Genomic DNA, 21,442 nt, shown 5'->3' with positions numbered 1-21,442 from the left:
CTTAAGTAGTCTCCTCACAGAGCAAAAGGCACGCTGGACCTATCCAGTTTGGTCTGTATTCAGCACCCTGACTTCCACCCCCAGGGCACTCACCGTTAGCAGGTCCCTCTCTGCACAGTACCATAACAGTCCTGTGTCCCTGCAGGTGGGCACAAGCAGGGGCTGGAGGTGAACCCCTCGATGTCAAAGCCCCTTCCTTCTCAACTGCTCAAGCCTGGTTTGGGAGCTACTGTGACCAAGCTGGTGGCCACGCAGCAGCCAGCAGCTGCTGCAGCATCCTTTTGTGAAGTTGTTTCAAAGGGGAAGGCCAGCAGGGATGGGAGTCCAGTGCCCGTAGGACCTTCCTACAGTGACCTTAATCACAGTGGTGTTCCCATGGTTGCTCACATGTTCAGAACAGTATCAGTGGCAGGGGGAGCCTGTCCGGGCTCTGTCCAGGGCTTCAGTGACAGAGGAGGCAGGAGAATCTCTTTGCATGATGGGAAAACCTGTGTAATTTCCTGTAAACATACTTTTAATTACCCATGGTGGTGGTGCTGGTCCTCCAGCTCCCCTGGCAATCCCATCACACGTGTTCCAGACCACCTTTTCCTTCCCTGGGGGAATAAAGTACCTGACTTTTCCATTGCTGCTTCAGAGAGAGCCAGGGCAGTTCCCAGGGAGCACAAGGCTGGAGCCGGATACCAGTGTCAGCATGAATGCAAGCCACTGAGCACAGCCCCAGTGAGGAGGGAATGATCATTGAAGGGGAGAACAAAGAGTTTAGGGAAGGAAGCCTGTTCAGAAACCCACTCCTGAGAAGAGAGGTGGCAGAGCACAGGGTTACCACAGTGCCCGTGATGGCTGCTCCTGCCAAAGGCCACATTAATAGCAGCAGGGCACAGGCTAACAGGCCCCATGGTAGGCAATGAGGGCCCACAGCCCAGCTCCATTCTCAGGTGCTTGGAAGGAGACATTGGGGACCCATGCACCAGGTCTTTTCCTCCAGCTATGGGACCAAAGAGGGTCCTGCTGTGCTCAGGACAGCCTCTTATACCTCCTTACCCATTTTACTTGCAGGACATCAGCTTCCATGTGTCCCCAAACTGTTAAAAGTCCCTGGGGAAAGGGGCTCTCAGGGCAAGAGTGTAGACACTTCAAAGAAGCATGCCCTGAAGCCAGTGTGTGGACCACATGGCCATGGGAAAGGCTTTGTACCTGAGAGCTCACACAATTAGCTGTTCTGGTCCTAGCACTCCCAGGGAGGCTGGGGGGCAGTCCCACTCTAACACTTGATTCTTCAGTAATGGGTGGTGCAGCACTGGTCAGGCTGCTGTGGCCTGAGAGCTCTGCCCATGGCATGGAGATAGTGAGCAGGCACGTGTTCTCTCCCTCCTAAAGGGGACATGAACCTTCTCTAGGAAACAGCCAGGCAAATGGGGGTCAAGACAGCACCATTCCCAAGCCCAGCTGCAGGAAACGCATGCAGCTCCTCAGTGCCTGCTGCTCATAGAACATCCCCCGCCAATGGAGAGTCATGGGATGGGGCCAGGCAGGAAGGCAGCCCTACAAGAGAGCGAGTCCAGAACATCTCCTCTCCTCTTAGATGACAGCCTTGAAATGCATGGAGCTTAGGAAAGAAGAACAGCAATGATGAAGGTAAGCAGATATCCGGGGTTGAAGCCTCCCTCGGCATGGGGCCAGCCCTGGGTGGCCCAACTCTATCCAGAGGAAGCTGTAAGGAGAGCAAAGGCAGCAGATTTTGAGCTGTTTGGCACCCCCCAGCTCTCACTGTCACCCTCTCCCACAAAACAATGAGGGAGGCCCTTACCAAAGGTGAGCAGCAGCTGTCAGGACTCACCACACGGGACATAGCAGTCACACTCGCAGACATCACAGCGCAGGAACCAGCGGGCCCAGCCCGAGTGCTTGGTGACACAGCCCGAGATCTTGATGCAGCCACGTTTGAGGAAGGCTCCCAGGTGGGCCTGGGTGCTGCAAGATGAAGAGCATCTCCCAGTGATGTCCCTCTCACTGATCTCAATCCGACCTCGCAGGCAGATCCCTGCAAGAGCAGAGCCAGAGCCCATGACAGGCTGCCCACCAGCCCTACAGCTGGGAGAAAAGAGACTGGAGACCTGCCTGCAGCCCTCACCCAGCAGTACTCACGGAGGCAGGTGGGCTTGGGGGTCCAGCGGCCATCGGACTGGCAGGCACTGGCTGGGTCCCCCAGCAGCAGGAACCCAGGTCTGCAGCTGTACCGCACCACTGAGCCGACCCACCAGTCATTGCCGTACACCACCGAGTGGAAATCTGCTTCGGGTCGCCCGCAGTTCACTGGGGACAGGGAGGTTGCTGAGGGCAGTGCAGGGCTAGCACCCTGTGCAGCCCAAGAGCATGCACCCACATAAGGCTGTGGGTGTTGTGCAGGATCTGCAGGTGCCCCAGGACTGCTGGAGAGACTCCACACGTGCATGGCACACAACCTGCCCTCCCCAAGCTGGCTGTGCCAAGCTCTGCAGCCATCCCCAATCCCCCCCGCTATCCGTGCTCTGGCTGTACCTCTGCAGAAGGACTTGTATCCCAGCCAGCAGCAGCTGCCATTCCCACACTGGCTCCTCTTCAGCTCCTTGTGCTTTCCCTTGCAGCCTCCCAAACAGATGGGTGCTGTGCCAGACCAGTAAGTGTCCAGGTGTCCTGGTGCCATAGGGAGCAAGGAAGAGCAGGGTTGAGGCCAGGGACCACCCTTTCTGCCAGCTCCCCAGTCCTCAGAGATCTGCAGGGAGGTGGTACTAGCCCAGGAAAGGCTCATCCCAGCTCACACCCTGCTGTGGTGAGGAGTGCATCCTCTAGCAGCACCCAGCTCTTGTGCAGACCAGCTCCCACTTCCCCTGTGCTCACCACAGGGGCATGACAAAGGTCTTGCTCGCTGCTCCAAAAGACCAGTCCAGCCAGGTGCCAGCAGTGCTGGGCAGCCTGTAAAGCCCTCTTCCCCAAACACTCTGTTACCTTCTGGGTCCTCACAGGAGACCAGCGTGGCCAGCACGGCGAGGAAGAGGAGGCCCAGTCCCATAGCGCACACTCTGCCCTCCTCCCCTTATCCCTCAAATCAAAGGCCTCTCTCTACTTCCCCAGGAGAAAGTGAACTTGGTTTCCATGCTGTAGGACAAGGGGAAAGGGGAGGAGACATTCCCTTTAATGCCAATCCTCTCCCCACCAGATAATCTCTGGCAGATTACCCTCCCTGGATCCAGTGTTTAAAGGGACAACTCCTCCCAGTCACCACATCCTTGTCTTCACTCCCACCACCAAGCACTCACATTGTGCAGGAGTGCTGTAGTCCAAGATAATGCAGCTGCAGCTGTAGCTTTGGCAACAGAGCCCTGAGGCCCGCATGCTGGAAAGAGGGCCAAGCTGGAAGTACTGCAAATGAAACCTGGCAGAAGGCCATTCTCTCAAGGTATCCTTAATCCAGCTCTGCCAGGTACCAGGGAGCAGGAGCTGGGCAGAGGCCGGAAAAGTTAGGCAAGACCCAGCCACATCACTTCAGCAGCACAGGGATGCTCTAACCAGAGTTAGCAACATCCTCCTGCACTGTGTGCTGTCAGGGCTGCTGGGACAGACAGCTGCCTCCTACCCTGTCTCACCCTCAGCACAAGGTGCCCAGCCGACGGCCCTAGCTGTGTTCACATGGATTCAGCCTCAGGAAACCTTCCACACAGCTTGCAGCAGGCAGCTCTGCCCACTATCATCCCTGCTCCTTACCAGCAACTGCAGAGCATGCTGCCCCTCACTCAGAACACAAGCCTATGGGGCTGCTCTCATCACCCCATCCCAAGGGCACAGCCACAAATCACACCCAGTGTTTGTAATTGGAAAGTGAGCAGATGGCCAAGGGTTTAGTATAAAGTGATTTCCTCCATTAACCTGGAATTCCATCAGCTTTTGCTGAACTGCTTGAGAAGAGAGGGGAAAGTCAGCATTCAGCCCATATCAGCAGAGTGCTTCCCTGCCTTCATCTCAGCACATCAACTCCACACACAGGGTGATGAGGGTATCACTCCAGGGACACCAGCGTCATATTATCCTCATCCAATTCACTTGACGAAGGGCAAGCTGGCTCTGCTCACAAGCCCAGACATCGCAGACAGATGACATTTACACCCTGAAGGAGACAGCAAAAATCAAACCCATGTAGGCAACAAGAGTGCCAGAGTGAAACCTGGCCTTCCAGTGCCACCTCTGGGATGTGGAACAACACACTCGCCAAGGCAGCTGCACCAAGCAGCAGAACAGAGGACACGTGAAGAGATCCTGGCTGCTCTTCAGTGCCCATCTCCTGCACTGCAGACTCTAGGCAACTGTCTCATCCTCTCACCACAACGTGCCACGGCTGGCAGGGATGGGGCCGAAACAGACACCAAACACTGACTGGCTTAGCAGTCTTGACTTTTATTTGTCTTGCCAGAGAACACTTTGCCCAACCAGGAGCCCCAAACCCCAATGTGGGGAAGAAACCCAGAGAAGGACAAATGCAGTAAAAAAGCTTCCAATTCCCCAGTGCTGCATCAGCCTGCAAGGGACAGTACCTCCAGCCTTCTCCCCCCAGGGATCAGTACAGCATAACGGGACCAGTGGTGCAAACACCACTGACAGCACCAGCTGAACAACCTAGGAGAGGTGATGTGCAGGGAAGTACTGATGAAGGCAGAGAACATGCCACCCCTGGAGAACAAAGTATGGATCGTGGAGAACAGCTCTGCTATGCGCCACTCATCTCCCCAGGGAAGAGGCTCCAGCTGGTGTCTGCTCAGCACACCATCCTGCCTGGGGAGATCCTAGCTGAGGACCAAGCTCAGCAAGCGCTAACAACTTAGCTGCACAGCAGCAGGGACCACATCACCAAAGAGTGACCAAGAGGGGAAGCACTGTGACAGGCAAAGGCCAAACCTCCTGGAAGGGTGGGAGATTCTTGCTAGTCCCTAATCCCCCACAAGGAGGAGACGGACAGCTCTTTCCAGCTCAGGTCACTTGACCACAACTGAGAGACCTGTCCTTCCCCTCTCCCTGTGCTGACCAGAACCAGCAGTCACTGAGGTTGGGTCAGCAGAGGAGGAAATTCACCAGCTGCAGGCAGATGAAGAAAAGCTCAGCCCTATCCCTCAAGCACTTCTCAACCTGCCCCACCAGCACATCCCATGGAGGCCCAAGTTTTCCTCATGCAGAGAGGCAGGTAGCGCCTCACACGATCTGGATGCCCAGCTCCTCAGCTGTCTTCTGCAGACGGTCCATGACATTCTCCTCCAGCTCCATAGCCACCCCATTGGCTGCTGCCACTTGCTCCTCTGAGGAGGTGCTGGCCATGACATAATACACAGTCTCAGCCTCCCCATGCTCGTTGGTCCTGTTCACCACATGGATGATGGGGTTGGCTGGGGCGCCTGGTTCTTTCCCCGATGACAGTGCTGCTCCTGCGAAGACACTGGGCCGTGCTGGCTCAGGGCTGTCAGCACAGTGAGAGGTTGAGGGTAGCTGGGTCACCTGCAGCTCAGGAACACAGTGTTCAACTGGTTGAGCCTCTCCTGAGGCCTCCAGAATGATGCCTTGCAGGTTGCCCTCACCCTCAGACAGCACCACACACTCAGTTGAGCCATCCAGTGCCTCACCCCGCTTCTCTCTGTCCTTCAGTAGCTGCTCTGTTAGCTCCACACTCTCGTAACGCACCAGCTGCAGCCTCATGTAGCCATCCTCATGTTCCTTGTACCTGAGCAGAGATAGGTAGGGGTGATGGAGCCAGTCACACTATAGCCCTTTCCCACAAGACAGGTAGCAGCCTGAAGCTGCAGCCAAGGAAGGGAAGGGGCACTGTGAAGTTGCACACTGGTTGCAACGGCCAGTACTTCATATATAATATTGTGCAAGTATGATAAAAACCCTAAAGTACATGGGTCTTGAACACATTACAGGTAAATATCAGAGCCCAAGCACTGCCAGGCCTCTACTTCAGCAAGACACAGGATGTGGTTTCAGCTATTTCTTGTACTAGAGAGGAGGTAATGAGAAGCTAAGGCTGGGCAGTACCTGAAGCGAGGATGTCCCGAGGGCCATTTGAACTGATGTTTCTTCCTGAGGTGGACAGTGAGGTTGTTTCCACGTGTGAAGCACTTGTCACAGACATGGCACTTGTACCGCGGCTCGAAGTCACCCTGAAGGGCAGAGAAAGGGATGTGAATACCCCATGAGCCTGATCAGTGGGCCTGGAAGGATGAATCATGTTCTCCAAGGAGGCTGATAGGATGTACTATTGCAATAATAAGAGAGAAGTGCAACCTGACCTCACATTCCTACAGCCCTGCTCAGCCTGGGGTACTTCGCATGACTAGTTTTTTAATTCATGCTTCTGTACAGCATGTTGCACTAGCAGTTCTCACCCTCGCTGGGAGGCACTACACAGCAGAATAGCCCTCTGCTTTCTTTGTACCTCATGGACTTTCCGGCAGTGCAGTTTGATGGAGCAGGGGGAGCGTGCAGTGAAGCTACAAGCCTCAAACTCGCAGTGATAGGCTGGCTCTTTGCTGTGAGTTTCCAGATGTTTCCTCAAGTCAATGAGATTCTTGCAGCTAAAAGGAAATGATAAGGGAACAAAGTTGAACACTGTGAAGCACACACACACAGGTGCCTCTGGGCGGCAAGATGGAGAACCCTGGTCCTCACCTGTAGTCACAATAGTCACACTTGAATGGCCGCTCCTCACTGTGCCGAAAACGAATGTGATTGCGCAGGGAGGAGGGCAGTGGGCAGGTCATGTCACACATTGGGCACTTGTAATGGTTCACTGTGTGAAAGAGTGGGTGGAAAACATTACTGCAAAACAGGGAAGAGCACACACTCTTCATGGCCTCAGCTGGGAGAAGGGGTCTTTACTCACCATGGTTCCTCATATGGTCACGGAGCAGTCTCTCTGTGGCAAACCTCTTGGAGCAGTGAGAACACTGAAACCTCTGCTCTGCAGCATCAGGGGCAGAGAGAAAAAGGACAGGGTGGTGAGAAAAGAGATCAGAGCAGAGAGAACAGCACAAAGAACTGCAAGTGAGAAAAAGAGGCAACTGGGAACCCTCTCCAGGCAGAGACAGCAAACACTGACTACAAACAAAATCACTTGCAAAGACCAATCTGCTTCCCCTTTGCACAGCTTCCTTGTGCTGCCAGTGCAAGAACTAGGGAGCAACCCATCACACACACATCAGCACAGCTTGAGGGAACTCAACAAACAAATCCCAGTGCTGCTGCAAGAGCCCATCTGCTGCCTTTGACTTTGCCTGGGTCCTTACAGGATGAACAGCTTTGCCTGCAGCAGTGTCTGAGGTCCCAGCCATCAGAAAAGCCAGGCTGCTTTCAAGCACACTCATGCCCTCTGCTTACAGAGAACAGGCACCTCTAGGAAGCCAAATAACCCAGCCAGAGGACTGCTTACAACCCACCCACAGGAGCTTACGGTCCAGTGCAGTCTGACGGCGGATGTGGTCAAAGAACTTGGTGTTGTTGGCAAACATCCCCCCACAGGTAGGACAGGCCACCACCTTCTCCTGCGTGTGGCTGCGCAAGTGCTCCCGCAGTTTGCAGCGCCCCTTGAAGGTGCAGTCACAGTCTGAACAGAAGCAACAGAATACCATTAATGGATTAAGATCCTTCACACATGGGCCACAATCTGCAACCTGACTGAATGGCAGGCTTCTTGCTTCTGTTTTGGTTAGCAAAAATCAACTCCAAAAAGCCCCCAGAGAAGAGTCACAGCAGGATGAGATCACTAAGCGAGATCATTAATGTGATCCCTAATGTTCCTGGACAACATCTGCAACTCAGCCCTGTGCAAAGCTCTCTAGAGAGGCCTTGCATGCACTCACTAACCTTTCCAGCCACAGAGGACCACATGGTTCTCCTTCCCTCTTGCCTTGTACTCTGAACAGAAGCTGTGATCCTCCACGTGCCGATAGAACCACTCGGGATTATCAAATGATCTCTGTTGGGGAGCAGGGACAAACAAAAGAGGGTAAAGAGATCAGCCTGAGCACAACAGGTTCTTTCACACAGGTACAAATACAGGCAGGCACGCAGGCGAGCTGCAGGACAAAAGCAGCTCTCCTTCCCTTGGCTGCACCAAAGATGAAATATATGAAAGCGAAACTGGGTTCTCTGTTCTCACCTCGCAGTACTCCCAGAGGCACAGGAAGTTTTCCTGGATCTCAGGGATGATATTGCGGCTCTGGAAATCCAGCTGGCAATGGCTCACATCTGACTGGCTCTGCAGGGCCCGCAGCCCCCACTGCTTCAGCTTGGTGTGGTAGCAGTGGAAATAGACGTGGCGAGTGAGGTCAGCTGAGCTCTCCAGGGAACAGAAACCGCATTCCTGCCACAAACACGTGTATTCCTCTGCAACAGGCAGATATTAATGAGATATGACATTTACACCCTGAGAAAACAGGAAATATTCATGCTCTAACAGCCTGGTGGAAACTTTCCAAGTAAAGCTCAGGTTGCAGCACACAGAGAACACCACAGCTTTTTTCATGCAGTCCAGCAGCAGCAGCGCTGCTCTCCTCGGGGACAGGGGGATCCTCACACAATGCAATAGCTCATACAAGTGGGAGAGCAGCGGTCGAGGCTGCCAGCGCCTTACCGAGAGGGTCCATCTCGTCCCGGCGCTCCTTGGTAAGGTGCTGCTGCAGGTGCTGGGCCACATGCTCGCAGAACTCCTCCATCTGCGAGGCCACGTACGAGCAGAGCTCCCATTCGCACTGCAGCACCAAGGCACCCTTGCCGCCGGCCTTGGCGGGCGCCATGGCCGGGGATGCAGCGCGGCGACGCCGAGGGCTCACCGCACCGCCGTGGCCACGAGCTGCTCCGGTGTTGCCAGCAGGCCTCGGCGGCCCCGTACCGCCCGGAACCGCGGGGCCCAGCGGCACCGAAGCGGCGGCCAAAGCCGGGGGAGCCCCGGGCAGAGCGGAGCGCTGGAGCGGCCGCACTCTCCGTCCGGCTCTGCCCCGCCGGGGGGCGCCGGAACCCAACGGACTGCACCGCTCCTCCAATAGCGGCTGCCCCTCCGAGCCGCAGACCAATCACCGCGCAGGAGCTGGAGGCGCGCGTACAGCGGCCGAGAGGGCCCGCTGGAAACCGGAGCTGGCTCGCAAAGGTTCCGGCCCCCTTTGGGGCTGACCTGCGAGCGAAGTCCTTTTGGGATTAAAGCACGTTTGGTTATGGTAACATTTGGGTTCGCTGCTGCCACATAGGTTAATTTCTTGTCGTTTCAGAATGCTTCCTTGTCTAAACAAGAGAGTTCTCACAGTGCAAAACTGCGGTCAAAAGCCTCATGATTGAGCATCCCAGCCAAGCACCAAACACAGAATGCATCAGGATTGCAGCTCCTGCTGTGAGATAATGCAACATATTCTCTTTACTCAGTAACTGAAATGACAGTTTGAATTAAACAAATATACATTGACCATTACAACTGCTGTGCCACGCTTTTGTAACACCAAATGGAGACACAAAACTCAAAGTTTGCTTTGGCACAGGTAAATGCCACGCTAAATCCAACCAAAATAGTATAAAATGTGCCACAAAGCGTGCCTTTCTAACACACAATGGCTTCTGTAATTCCTGTCATACACACCAGCTCTCCCCTCTGATGTGAATGGGAAGTACGTGCCGAAATTGACTCAGTTAGAATCTGGATCTGTTTGTTGGGGGTTTAGTAGCATTATTATTTTATCTCCATTTATTTGTTTTCTGCAGGATCTGTTGCTTTCAATGTAATTATTTTGTAACCGGTGCAGAAAACACCTGGCCAGGTTAGACAGTGCAAAGCCATGAGCTTGAATGGGACTGGGATTTAACCTGTGTATCCTAAAGAAAGTATATAAATATCCAGCGCAGAAGACAAAACTATCTGGGAAGCCTGCCAGGAAGCAGGTGGCAAACTAAGCCTCCTGCTGATAAAGTGCAGACAGCCCTCTTCTGTTGGACTTCACATCTGCCCACACATCCCCAACCTGCCTGATGCTTCCTGCCCATTCTATTACCTGTCAGCCAAACCCAAGACACCTGCGGGTACCAGGATGGGGTGGCTAAGAATGGATGGACCACAATAGGACTTGTCTTATGTAAGGGCATATATGCACGGTAAAAGAGTCGGCACACAGTACCTTGATTGTGTGATGTCCTCTTGGTCCTGAGCTCCATGTCTGAGCAGGCAGAATACCCGAGTGGTTCTGCAAGTTAAGAATACTGGGAATTATTCAGGATGTTATTTCAGCTCTGCTTTCTCCACTTGCCTCAATGGCCTGAGTAGATGCAGCCTTTGCCAGCTGCTGTTCTTTGCATTTCAAGTTCATATGGCAGGCCAAATTAATCTCTAGGCCAGCACTGGGCAAAGTACACAGAGTTACAAAGAGGAACAGATCTTACCTAATAGTCCCGCAAGCTGGCAGCAGACTCCACAAAAGGAGAAATATTTAATAATGAAGAACAGATTGGCGCCAGTCTTGTCCTGCTCATGTAAAATGAGCACAGCAATGCTGTGCCTGCTCTGCTTGTACACAAAATGCTCTAGAGATCATCTGCCTCACCAAAAACCTATCCTCAGCGTATTGACAGGTTGTGCTACCTGTGCTGCAGGGAAAATGGCTTTCTTACAGCAAATGTGGATGTTTCAGAACTAGGATACAAGCTACTAGGCTTAAATAAGAATTTAAGGCTTAACTCTGCTTCTTGTTTTGCAGAAACAGTTTTGCTACCATTTGGAGGCTGGGAACAAAGGAATGGTTATAGCAGGCCTGGCCAAAAGTCCCTTTAATCTGGGTCTAGCAGCATTGTAAAAACAGGTCATTTCCTGGCTGCTGTTTCCCTTCCTGGCATCTCAGTGGAGACTAATCTCAGACTTTCTGAAAGAGAACCCCTTGCTTGATAACTAAGAGCCAAACCCTGCTTCCCCCCCCTGCCACCAGGAGCCTGTTGGGTTGCTAAAGGATGCTCCAGCTGGTCCCATGAGCACGTATCCCTGGCTGAGTGTTACTCCTCTCCCCACAGGTGCTCTCAATGATATGCAAAGCTTCCTGGGTTCACAGTGTTCAAAGACCCAGTTTTAATTGTGTGATGCAGAAGAGACCGTACTACTGTCAGAATAAGCCCCGCTGTGTTCATCTTCAACAGCACATGGGTATCTCACACTTACACATGACAAGATGCTCTTGTCCCAGGCCTTGCTTTTCCAGCCAGGTTCCTCACCTGTAAGGCCATGGCCCATCGCTGCAAAACATACCAGCCTTTCACTTTAACCTAGGATTTTTCTGTTGGTAAACTTCAGTTTTCATCCATGAAGTGTCTGCTCAGACAGGAAAGGGACTCTTTGGGAATGATCCGCACTGACCATGCAAATTGGAGTGAAACACACACAAGAGATTTGCATTTAAGCAAATCCCAAACAAGGTATCATGGAGACATCACTAAATTGTCAAAAACATATTTCCATCAGGCTCGACTGGATCTTTACCAGTGGAGTATGAGCACAGACTTCACTCTGCGCTGGGAGGTTCATGACAGACAGCCCTTCTACAAACTCCTGCAGAGTCCAAGAGCTGGGACTTGTCAGCAGTGACAATGGAAACAGGTGAGTTTCAGCACCTTTTCACAAGCGTAAATAGAAGCCTCTATCTAAATATCAGCAAAAGAACATACCATGTTGTCCTTAGGCTCATTTTAAAATCAGAAAGGATTTTCTAAAATTGATTTATGGCATCTTTAATGTCACAATAATTTAATAGCATCTATTAGCATGTTCTGCCTTCACTAGGCTGAATTTCTATTCCTTCACAATGCAGCACTTTCCCAAAATGAGGTTAGATCAAAATTATATGATTCAATTTGCCTGAAAATTATATAAACTCAGGCCTAAATGAGCATTCTCTTCCCCAGTGCTGGCAACAGCAGAGTTATCTGGAGTTTCAATTGCTCAGCATCAGATCCTGATAAATAACTCACTGAAAGCAACAGGTTTAGTTCTGTGGGGCTGGACTGCTAAGTTAAAAACAGGGCTAGAGGGCACAGCCATTACTTTTATTACTTCTGAATTTGAGCAGAGGAATAACTGTGAGTGCATAAGTGAAGTAACTTCAAGAGCACCCATGTGTAAAAGTAAGGATGTGTGGAAGTGTTTGTCTAATGTCTTTAGACCATAGTAAATACATTAGGAAAACAGGACTGCAGAAGTGCAGAGCATCAGACACTTTCTAGAGCAGGTCACAGAGAAGCAAGTTCAGTTCATACAGAGAGGCTGTGGGATTTGGCAGTATCAGACTGCAGAATAAATGAAGAAAAGCTGCTCACAGCTTTTCTAGTGATGCCATTTTAGAAATATTCCCATTCTGAAAATTCAACATAAGCCTTGGCTTCAGTGCTCCTCCAGAAGTTCTCTGCTAAATCAAGGCCTGAATCTTCAACTGGATGTAGCTAGCAAAGGCTGCACAATTTATCGCAGGTGTGAAACCACGATGGAACTCAATGGACTGTGCTATACAGTTGAGACTTTTCCATCAAATATCAACACTCTTATCTCTAAATGAATTCTTATGCAAAGGTGCAAAGTTTCTGCTATGGAAAGCATAGCTGTTTCTGCCAGTTATGCCTGCTCTTCCACAGCTTTCGAGCTCCAGCTACATGTGCACACCAGGTAACCATGCTTCCTACTGCTCTCAGCAAGACAGCCCTGGAAAGGGACTACAGGAGGGAGATTTCTGCTATGGGCTGTCAAAAAAAGTCAGATTCAGTATAGAGATTCCTCTCAGCTGCAAGGATTGATATCCATTCCAGCCATGTCCTAGTCTGTCCACAGATGCTCACTGGTTCATATTCAGACTCAGCATTCACCTCTATTTTGATCATAAGCCTTTTGGGGTACCGTCTCTTGCAACATATTTGCCTTCTGCCTAGTCTTGGCTGAAGTCTCTGCTCTTCCCTTTCTAACCTCTCAATGTCCATGGGCACCTGGGGCCACAATGCCACATGAATGAAAGCGATAAATGGAGCCAAATGACGCATCCTGAAAAGCAGAAAGGCAAAACGATAAAACACAGTTTTAAAGATCAAACACATCAGCTGTGGAACGTCTGCTTGTGTTCCCTTCAGAGGACACGGCTGTGTGTTTTCCAAGGGATTAGCTTCAAATTAAGCTCTTCTCTGGAAGATCTCAATAAAAGCCCATATGGACATCCCTCCCTGGCTCCACAGGTGTGGGATCTCTGTTCAGGCATAGCCTGCTAGCCAAGATAAAAGAGCTGTTCCTAGTATTGTACCTTGCACCTCTCTGCCCTCACTTGTGCCAAAACACCTGTACACAAGGCAGATCTTGCAAAGCTTTATCCTGGCAGAGGAAGAGGACAAATGCCTCATACCCAAAGTCACACAGACCCTATAGACAGGTTGTGCTGTAATCCAGTCAGGTGAAGAAAATGGATCCTGGCCTGCCATCAGCCTCTTGGGTGACATGGCCAAGACACTGTACCCCTCTTTGTGCCTTCCTTGTTAACCTTGATAAAACAGTAGAGTCCCAAAGTACCTGTCTGTATTCACTGTGGATACAAATCACACTGAGCAGACAGCTCCTTTCTCTTTGCAGAGATCTGCACTGTGATTCACATCACTGTTCACAGGAGCCATTCCAACTCCCTGGGGTATTTCCACCTTTGCTGCGCTGACATCAAAGCTCACAGAGCGATGTGCTGAAAGCCAGCAGCTCCAGAAGGGCAGGGAAGGGCTAAACCGACACCACCTCTGCTGAAAGCAGTAGGGATGTGCAGTCAAAGCAAATTTTACTGACCCAAAGAGGAAACATAGGACCCCCCAGAGCTCTCTTTGGAAAAACCAAACCCCATCAGCCAGTCATATCTGACACAGAGGGATGTGCATGGAAACCACATGGCACCCAGTGCTGAAATACAAGGTAGGGCAAATGAGTAGGCCTTGGTGTTTGGCTCCTAAGGGATAATTTTATATTAATAATAGCAGTCTTATGTACTTCCTTCCTAACTTGTCATACAGAGGAAATGAATTTGCTTCTTCCATAACAACCTCCTCCAGCTGCTCTATGCTTTCAATAAACTCCTCTAATGCCCATTTCATTTCCTCAGTCCCTACAGATTTTGGCAAACGGGTGTACCAAGGAGTGAGGGTGAAGCACACAGTCAAGGACCTTCTTGCTGAGAAACGATCCAGGCAGAGCAGTGCCTCCCACTTCAGTGTAAGTCACTTTGCATTCCACCACCACACAGCCCTTTTTCCGAACCAGAAAAGTCATGTCATGCAATCCTCTGGTTTAAAGAGCATTTATGCTGAGTTCAGGGCATCGCCAACATTGACCTAGAATAGCAAAAACCATTTGCAGCGCTCGTGTTTGCCCTGAAAGATCACAGATGTCTCCCTGATTTTTTGCATTAGTGAACCTTTGAGGGACTGAAGTCCTTTGGCTGTTTTTCCCAAGCAGATCAGTAATGCTGAATTTCTCATTCCTTCCACATCCTGCATATGACACCCTTCCAAGTCAACTTCCTTTTTCACTAGCTACACTCAACTCAGTGCCACAAAAATAGATGTTCTTCCCAGAATGCTGTGCTGCTTCCAGCTCCTCTCTGGCATACTAGAGTGCCAGAAGAGATGCAGTGATTTTATGGTCTGGAAAGAGGCCAAGCATCAGTTTGTTAGAGATGATTTCTTCTTAAAGTGGTTCTATAGCAACAGGAAACCTAAATTATAGTGCACTACGTTGTTTTTTCTCAATCACTAGCCAGAGAAGCAGTGCTGTGCACAGAAGACACAATATTGCAGGTGCCAGCACATGGCACCTGGTAGCACAGTAAGCCATTCCCTGTGTACTCTTGAGACTCACCTTTACCAAACAGCAGCACCTCCTTCCAAGCTGATTGGGAGCAATGGGGCCTTCTGACAGATGAGGAGATGCAGTCAAGCTGCTGAAACTGTGTCCTGGAAGGAAAGGGCAGGAGCAAAGACACAAATGGCTGGCAGCAGAACACACAGTGTTAATGCTCTTTCCCCCCATCCACTTGCCTCAGGCTTTTTGCTTTCAGCAAAAAACAGAGACCTCAAAGGGACTTCCAAGTTTGTTTTTTTTTCACTGTTACTTTCACATGTTAACTCTGTGACAAAACAGGCAGAAAGCCAGTTTGGGCATTACCAAACACAGCAAGATCTAGCCATAGATATCTTCACAGCCTTCAGCTAACTGCAGAAATGCAGAAGACTGCCCTGAGCCATGGACAGTCACTGGGAAACACATGCTCCCACCAGGAGGCATTTGGGAAGACTGCTTTGGAGAGCAGCAGGAAGCAAGTGTTGTGTTTGTGCTCACTGAGACAACAGATCCTGGTTGATGACTATCATGTTTACCTGCTCTCTTTATGAAGAAAGCAGTTTCAACAGCTGCAATAAAAAGCCCTAGGAACTGTAGACCACTTGCTGCTTGGTTTATTACACTTTGCTTTGTATTCCGAAGCTTAGCAGTTGTGTATCAATCTAATGCAATATCAGCCCTGTTACTAATTCCTTACAAGGCACAAAAAATTATTGTGCAGGGCAAATGTCTGTATTTGCTTGAATGTATCATGAAAAGAACAGCTGTAAGTGCAGCTCTGTTCATGTGACATAATATAATCCCGAATCAAGCAGCAGATAACTGAACACCCCTTTGTGTATTTATGATGTTGTGTAATTTAGCTGCATCTATTGTTTGAACGTGATCTTTGCTCCAAAATCGGTAAGCCGCTGTTGTGCAAGGGGAGGTCTATAGAGGAGATTCATGATGCTAAGGAAAGGGCATTGCTCATCGGAGGTGAGCCACTGGGCTGTTTACTGAAGCAGCAGAACAGCAACAATTTCATGACAACTAGTCCCATCAGATGCAGGGCAGAAGGTCCTGGGCTTTAGTGAAGATCTGACTTGTTTCCCACTGTAGGCATGAAACCAGCATTTGCCCTCTGCAGGATTACCTTCTTTCCTCAGGTGAGGAAGCTGCTAGGTACACAGATGTAGCGCTATGCCCAGCAGGACTCAGAGGCCAGGGATGGATCATTCTCCATACTTGCCATCAGCAAACCAGTGAGGTGCTCTGCCTAGGCTCAACTTTGCTTTTACTGTTAATGTCTTTTACTCCAGCTGCTGTGCTACAGGTTGGGTCTGGAGATGAGATACACTGAAGCCAAAGTACAGTCAAAGGGCACCATAGAGCCCCACTGCAGGACCAGGTCATTATTTTGACCTGCAACCTTATGTTTAGTCCCCCAAGGCAGCCTTGTAGCTGAACAATGCTCCCAGGTTACCAAGGCAGTGAAGCAACAGCTCTCTGGAGTACCCCTAACCAGTATATCTGCCTGCTCTTGTGTGAGGCAGGCTGAGACCAAGCTTATCAGCAGCTGAATATACTGTGGGCACAAGTGATGCTAAACAGACACACTGATGTGGTGCAGAAGATCCAGCTACCCCAGTCCCACAGCACTGAAAGGAAGTAATGCAGGGAGGAAATGAACTAATGTGCTTCAATTAAGCTGAGCCATTCATCACTTGGTAAGGAGCCAGGAGGCAAGTGAAATGTAGGTCTCTGCAAGTATGTAGGTGCCTGCTGTGATGAAGGCCAAAGATGGGCTGCTGCAGAGGCTCTTGAAATTGAATTAAGGCAAGTAAAACCCTCGCAGTTAATGTTAGCTCTGTGGCTATTCACCACAGGCATGTGCAAGAGGACTTGCTGCCTGTGACACACACAGTCAGATGGTTTCAGTAGCTGTTGAACACACAGGATCAAAGCTGAACTTAGATACACTGGTAACTTTAAACGCTTCATACTAGAGACTGGCACTGAAGTGACATGGATGCTGAGAGAGGGGTGTCTGCCAAGACCAGATTTGCATGTGGAGGCTTTAGCTTTGCAGGGCAGCCTGCATATCTAGCTATGATCCTCACTGAGGTCTGTGGCCAAAAATGTCCCAGCTGGGGGCAGGTGCAAGTCCTGAACCTGCAGCGTGAACACGTTCATCTGACCACAAGCCAAAGGGCTCCTTCCTGATGCCTCGTACCACTCCTGCAGCCTGCGTGACTCGTGTGGGCTCAGAGCTCATTTTCATGATGGAGCAGGGAGCAGCTGCAAACCTTCCTCAGCAGTAAAAGGAAGTCCTGGCGCTGGCAAATTTAATTCAAATCTAAACCTCTAAATTTGGTTGCTTGCTATGGCAGGAACCTCCTGTTTGCACTATGCAAACTGAAAATAGCATGCCACCATCACTGGCCACTACAACAGCACAGCTGAAGTAATGCAGCCATGGGCATGGTATTTCTGCTCTATGGGCTTGGAAGTCAGGAGACAGAACTCAGTCAAACTCTGTGTGTGAGCTCTCATCCAGAGGAGCAGATGGCTTTGCCTGAGTACTTGTAAGGAATTAGCCACCATGAGCACCAGGGTCACTCAAGGCTAATTCTTCCTTAGGGACCAAGAGATTATTTTTATCGATACTTCTGTAACACCCAAATAGGAACTAGAAGCAACTGCCTCCAAACATAGCCTGCCTGTTCTGCCAGGAGGGGCCAGCTAATGCAGCTCTGCAGCAGGTAGATGGAGCACAAGAGAGCTGGGCTAGAACACAGGCAGCGCAGAATCTGCCTGTTTTGACCAGCCAAGGGCTTAGAGAACAGCTTATTGAGACCTCTTCTGAGCCAACACCAAAACGGAAGGCTCAGCATTATGCCTGCATTAAGGGACCCTGCAGCCCATGAGAAAGCAGCCAGTTATCTTGATATTTCTACTGTTATCAGCTCTACACAAGACTTCAAAATCTCTTCTTAGCCTACATCTGCTAATACCTCAGAGGCTAGAGGCTTGAAATCTTAGAGTTAAGCTCTTCATGCTGATAGCACCAAGACTCAAATAGTGCATCGGAATGATGCCAGCACCTTCCCAAACTACACGCTTAGAGAGCTGCCTTGCTTTGAAAAGACCTTTTTTAACATATCTTTATCTTTTGCAGGGCAGCATCAGCACACCACAGTCATCATTTGTCCAAATGCCAGGTGAGGTTTTCCTCCACTGATAAATGACTTCTGTATCGCTTGGACAGTTGTTGTTGCTCCTGTTTCTTCTCCTCCAAAGCACATGAAGGGAGCAAAGGAGCAGTGGAGTAGGGCTACCTCTCAGAGAGAGCCCAGGAGGAAAGTAATTGAAAAAGTCAAAACAGGAGCAGCAATAATAAAAGAAAAGCCTCTGTAATCTTGTATGACATTCCCAGAGGTGAAAAAGGTAATTAAAGCAGTTCCCATCTCTTTTGGTAGAGGTGCCACACAGAAGCCCTTCTTTTCCCTCTGTGTCTTCTGGTTTTCCCTGAAGCTGCAGAGAGAAAGTATGAAACCAGGAGCTTACCTGTTTAAACTCTTAGGCAGGGAAAGGGAGTATGAGACTGTAACACCATCCTCCTCCCCAAGAGCTGTAGCAGAGCAAGGAAGAAGCAAACTCTGGCCTCATACTTGAGGCTTTCCCAAAACACACTTGGTTTGCTGCAGATGGGGACATCAGCTGGATCAGGTCAGTCTGAGGTGCTAAAAGCCCATTGGGCTGACACACCTGCTTGAAGACAGGAGCGACTCCTGCCCTGGGTGATTCTAGAGTGAAAAGGGCTCTACTTTGTGTCTGCAGTGGTGGCCGTAGCTCTGTGGCTCTCTTGGTGCTGCTGTTATGGTTTCCCTTGAGCCAATTTTTTCTCTTTGCCATTGCAGGCTCACCTACCACAGCTGGTTACTATGGCGTCAGGAGATCCTTCACCACAGAGTTGGATTTCCACAACACAAAGCAGTTTGTCAGTGATGTCTACTCATCCCCTCTAGGCTCCAAGCCCTTCTCTAGTGATTCGTCTGCCACTCAGGCATTCCCAGCACTTCTGGACCAGTATCTCACAGACCAGTATGGGGATTACCGTGCTACTCCCCTCACAGCTGGTACCAGCTCCTTCTTCAGCCCTTCTGTGCCCCCTCTCCTGCCATCTTTACCTAATGACACAACGCACTTCCTACTAGTGAGTGAGTCTGTGGTTCTCAGTCACCCAATGAAAGTTTACCCAATTTAAAGCTGGGGTTAAGTCAGGGGGACTTATGCAGGAAGGATGTGGCTGTTAGAGGAGGCAGCTACAGCAGAGAACACAACAGAAGGGGCAGGGCTGAAGAGCAATGTGTGTTCTCTTTGACCATGACCTTCATGTCATTATCCCCTCTTTCTGTTGGAGACCAGCTCCTAAATTAACAACCTCCCCTGCTCCCCAAAACAGCTCCTGCATTAAGCTCCTTAAGTTTCTAGAAACATCCTTAGTCAGCTCCAGGCTGTTGCCTATCCCCATTAATGCCACTTCTCCATTCACTCTGGGCCCTGCAGGGTCAGGAATGGTCAGTCCTGCTATTGACAACATGGATGTTTCCTTGCAAAAGCTTTAATACCAAATACTGCTCCAGAGCAACAGAACTGATGTGAGCATTCCCAGCTAGGCGCTGAGGATGGCTTGGCTTGGTGAAGCCAAGATAGGTATGCCAAGCTTTTATTCTTAAGGGTTCTTTCTTGCTTTCTCTCCCTGATTCCGTGCAGAGAGAGCCCTGGGAGCAGACCTCACCCGACAGTCTCAGCCAGCTGGATGGTGCATGCTCAGACCCTCTGCAGCCACTGCCTGCCAGTGCCAGCTGCCTCTCCTCACATGAATCAGGAAGCATTTCCCCATACCGAAGCTCAGGTTGGACCGCAGCCATCCCCGGAGCCCAGCCCTACCCTTTGCACCCTCTTGAAGATGTCCACTACTCCCCCAGCTATGCTGCCACCTCACCCTACACCTTCTCACCAATCATGACTGTGGCAAATGAGCTTACCTCCAGGATGAGCCACCTCTCAACAGAGCAGTCCTCAGAGACATCACCTCTGCATGATAACTCTGCCTGGGCAAAAGATGATGGAAGTCCCATCTGGGGGACTTATGAAGGCCGGAGAACTTATTGATGAGAGTTAAGAGCTGGAGTAAAAGAAGAATGGACCATTATTGAAGCAAATTAATTACTTGTGTGCTTTTTCCTAAAGATGGTCCTTTAAACAGAGGATGCTAATGCTGTACAGTGCTGTATGCTCTGTTTAGAAGTACAATCACTTGGATGTACCACATTTAGCTTATAGTGGTGCCTTCTAGTGCCTTATGAAAGTCATTGCTCACAGTCCCGCTGTGCTACAAGTAAAATTCACAGCCTGAAAAACATCTGCACAAACAAGGATCTCTGGTACTTCTTTTCAGGTGCTGGGAAAACAGGCTGCTCTGAACCTTAAACCCCTTACACAGCATTACCAGAAAACATTTAGGAAGAGCAAGGCTGGGGCTGGGGCAGGGCCTCCTTAATAGCACAGAGTCTGTGTAATGGTATCTTGTTACCTAGCAGCATAAATGCTAGTTCCTAACTCCAGCATGCTACGAACAATGACATTAGCTTGAGCAACAGTTATGCCCAGAGTAGCAAGTTCATGACACATTAGAGCCTGTAGCACAGGAGGCTACAACCAAATAAAGCTGGGGCCCTGGCAGGCTGTGGGAACACCATCCTGCCTGATGCTCTGTGCAGGAGGAAGCCTGACCTGTAATGCACAAAGCTCACCCTCCCCAATTTCCTTTTTGCCTTGAAGAAAACGCAGAGCTGTTCCCTCAGAGAAATACAAGCCTTGAGTCAGTGGGCATAAGGCAGAATGCTGACAGCCCCTTGCCTAGAGATACCCACCCGGCCCTAGAACTGGGACCAAGGCTGATTTAAGGTCCCAGGGCTCTGCCGAGGCGCACGGCCACTAGAGGTAGCTCTGCACCCACAAACACACACTCGGAGTCCGGCGCATCCCTCGCGCATGCCGCCGGTCCCGCCTGCTGCATCCAGAGCCGGTGGAGGTTACCTGCTCTGCCCCATCTCACCCCCCAGCCTGGCACCCACAGAAGCAGCAACAAATCCTTGCTGAGGAAGAACAGGAGCTCTCCATTGCCTGAAAGTGTGTAGCAGTGAGATGCTTTAAGGCCCTCCTTGCCTCTTCTCAAATCCTGAGGCTGATGGGACATTTGGAGTCTTCTCAGCACAATCCAGGGATTATAAACAGCACTGGAGCCTCAGGATCGGGCTCAGAGCATCGCTTCATGCCATGCTGTCTACAGGCACCTCTCTGTGGGGCAATGTGAACTGGGGATACAGCGCTGCACCTAGAAATAGGCAACGATACTGGGTCCCTGTAAGCATCACTGCAAAGAGCTGCCAAGCAGCCAGGCCAGTCCTCTGCACAAATAAAGCCCTTTGCTGTACAGGGATACCACCTAGCACCATCCCCGGCACCCCTCCTCCTGGAGCCCAGGAATGTCCTTGC

The 21,442-nt window shown here is 50.5% G+C and overlaps 3 protein-coding genes across 6 annotated transcripts; 1 reads left to right on the top strand and 2 right to left on the bottom strand.

Moving 5' to 3' along the window:
• Positions 1–1,627: 1,627 nt before the first annotated feature.
• On the bottom strand, positions 1,628–3,293 carry LOC130611349 (CUB and sushi domain-containing protein 2-like). 2 transcript variants are annotated; one of them, XM_057432012.1, is made up of 4 exons: positions 2,542–3,293; positions 2,149–2,316; positions 1,811–2,044; positions 1,628–1,714 (listed from the first exon to the last, which is right to left on the bottom strand). In XM_057432012.1, the coding sequence occupies exons 1-3, from the start codon at positions 2,789–2,791 to the stop codon at positions 1,830–1,832; spliced, it is 633 nt and encodes a 210-aa protein (XP_057287995.1). In that variant the 5' UTR covers positions 2,792–3,293; the 3' UTR covers positions 1,628–1,714; positions 1,811–1,829. The 2 variants fall into 2 exon arrangements, with proteins under 2 accessions (XP_057287995.1, XP_057287996.1); XM_057432013.1 differs by lacking the exon at positions 1,628–1,714 and having other exon boundaries at positions 1,722–2,044; positions 2,542–2,676; positions 2,989–3,293.
• A 1,400-nt stretch (positions 3,294–4,693) lies between these two features.
• HINFP (histone H4 transcription factor) lies at positions 4,694–8,854 on the bottom strand. The gene is made up of 9 exons (XM_057432024.1): positions 8,657–8,854; positions 8,183–8,409; positions 7,888–7,999; positions 7,475–7,627; positions 6,908–6,985; positions 6,694–6,814; positions 6,461–6,599; positions 6,061–6,185; positions 4,694–5,743 (listed from the first exon to the last, which is right to left on the bottom strand). The coding sequence occupies exons 1-9, from the start codon at positions 8,817–8,819 to the stop codon at positions 5,221–5,223; spliced, it is 1,641 nt and encodes a 546-aa protein (XP_057288007.1). The 5' UTR covers positions 8,820–8,854; the 3' UTR covers positions 4,694–5,220.
• Positions 8,855–14,076: 5,222 nt separating this feature from the next.
• On the top strand, positions 14,077–20,171 carry POU2AF2 (POU class 2 homeobox associating factor 2). Of its 3 annotated transcripts, none has more exons than XM_057432029.1 (4): positions 14,077–14,269; positions 18,057–18,099; positions 18,799–19,094; positions 19,655–20,171. In XM_057432029.1, exons 1-4 carry the CDS (start codon positions 14,117–14,119, stop codon positions 20,054–20,056), a joined length of 894 nt encoding a protein of 297 aa, XP_057288012.1. In that variant the 5' UTR covers positions 14,077–14,116; the 3' UTR covers positions 20,057–20,171. The 3 variants fall into 3 exon arrangements, with proteins under 3 accessions (XP_057288012.1, XP_057288013.1, XP_057288014.1); XM_057432030.1 differs by lacking the exon at positions 14,077–14,269 and adding an exon at positions 15,947–16,044; XM_057432031.1 differs by lacking the exon at positions 14,077–14,269 and adding an exon at positions 16,361–16,605.
• Positions 20,172–21,442: the final 1,271 nt, after the last annotated feature.

Source organism: Pezoporus wallicus, unplaced genomic scaffold, assembly GCF_028554395.1.
Source record: "Pezoporus wallicus isolate ANWC-B61680 ecotype Strahan unplaced genomic scaffold, APGP_CSIRO_Pwel_v1 scaffold_8769, whole genome shotgun sequence".
NCBI lineage: Eukaryota > Metazoa > Chordata > Aves > Psittaciformes > Psittacidae > Pezoporus > Pezoporus wallicus.
Note: the sequence above shows the minus strand (reverse complement) of the source record. Positions and strands in the feature narration are given on the sequence as shown.

Excerpts from the sequence above, each read along its gene's own strand:
- LOC130611349 (XM_057432012.1), bottom strand. The coding sequence starts at position 2,791 with ATGAGCCTTTCCTGGGCTAGTACCACCTCCCTGCAGATCTCTGAGGAC. Across the intron at positions 2,317-2,541 it reads ATACAAGTCCTTCTGCAGAG|TGAACTGCGGGCGACCCGAA; the intron begins GTACAGCCAGAG and ends CCCTGTCCCCAG. Across the intron at positions 2,045-2,148 it reads CCCCAAGCCCACCTGCCTCC|GGATCTGCCTGCGAGGTCGG; the intron begins GTGAGTACTGCT and ends CTGCTCTTGCAG.
- HINFP (XM_057432024.1), bottom strand. The coding sequence starts at position 8,819 with ATGGCGCCCGCCAAGGCCGGCGGCAAGGGTGCCTTGGTGCTGCAGTGC. Across the intron at positions 8,410-8,656 it reads GGACGAGATGGACCCTCTCG|AGGAATACACGTGTTTGTGG; the intron begins GTAAGGCGCTGG and ends TGCCTGTTGCAG. Across the intron at positions 5,744-6,060 it reads TCGGGACATCCTCGCTTCAG|GTACAAGGAACATGAGGATG; the intron begins GTACTGCCCAGC and ends ATCTCTGCTCAG.
- POU2AF2 (XM_057432029.1), top strand. The coding sequence starts at position 14,117 with ATGCTTTCAATAAACTCCTCTAATGCCCATTTCATTTCCTCAGTCCCT. Across the intron at positions 18,100-18,798 it reads ATCATTTGTCCAAATGCCAG|GCTCACCTACCACAGCTGGT; the intron begins GTGAGGTTTTCC and ends TTGCCATTGCAG. Across the intron at positions 19,095-19,654 it reads ACACAACGCACTTCCTACTA|AGAGAGCCCTGGGAGCAGAC; the intron begins GTGAGTGAGTCT and ends GATTCCGTGCAG.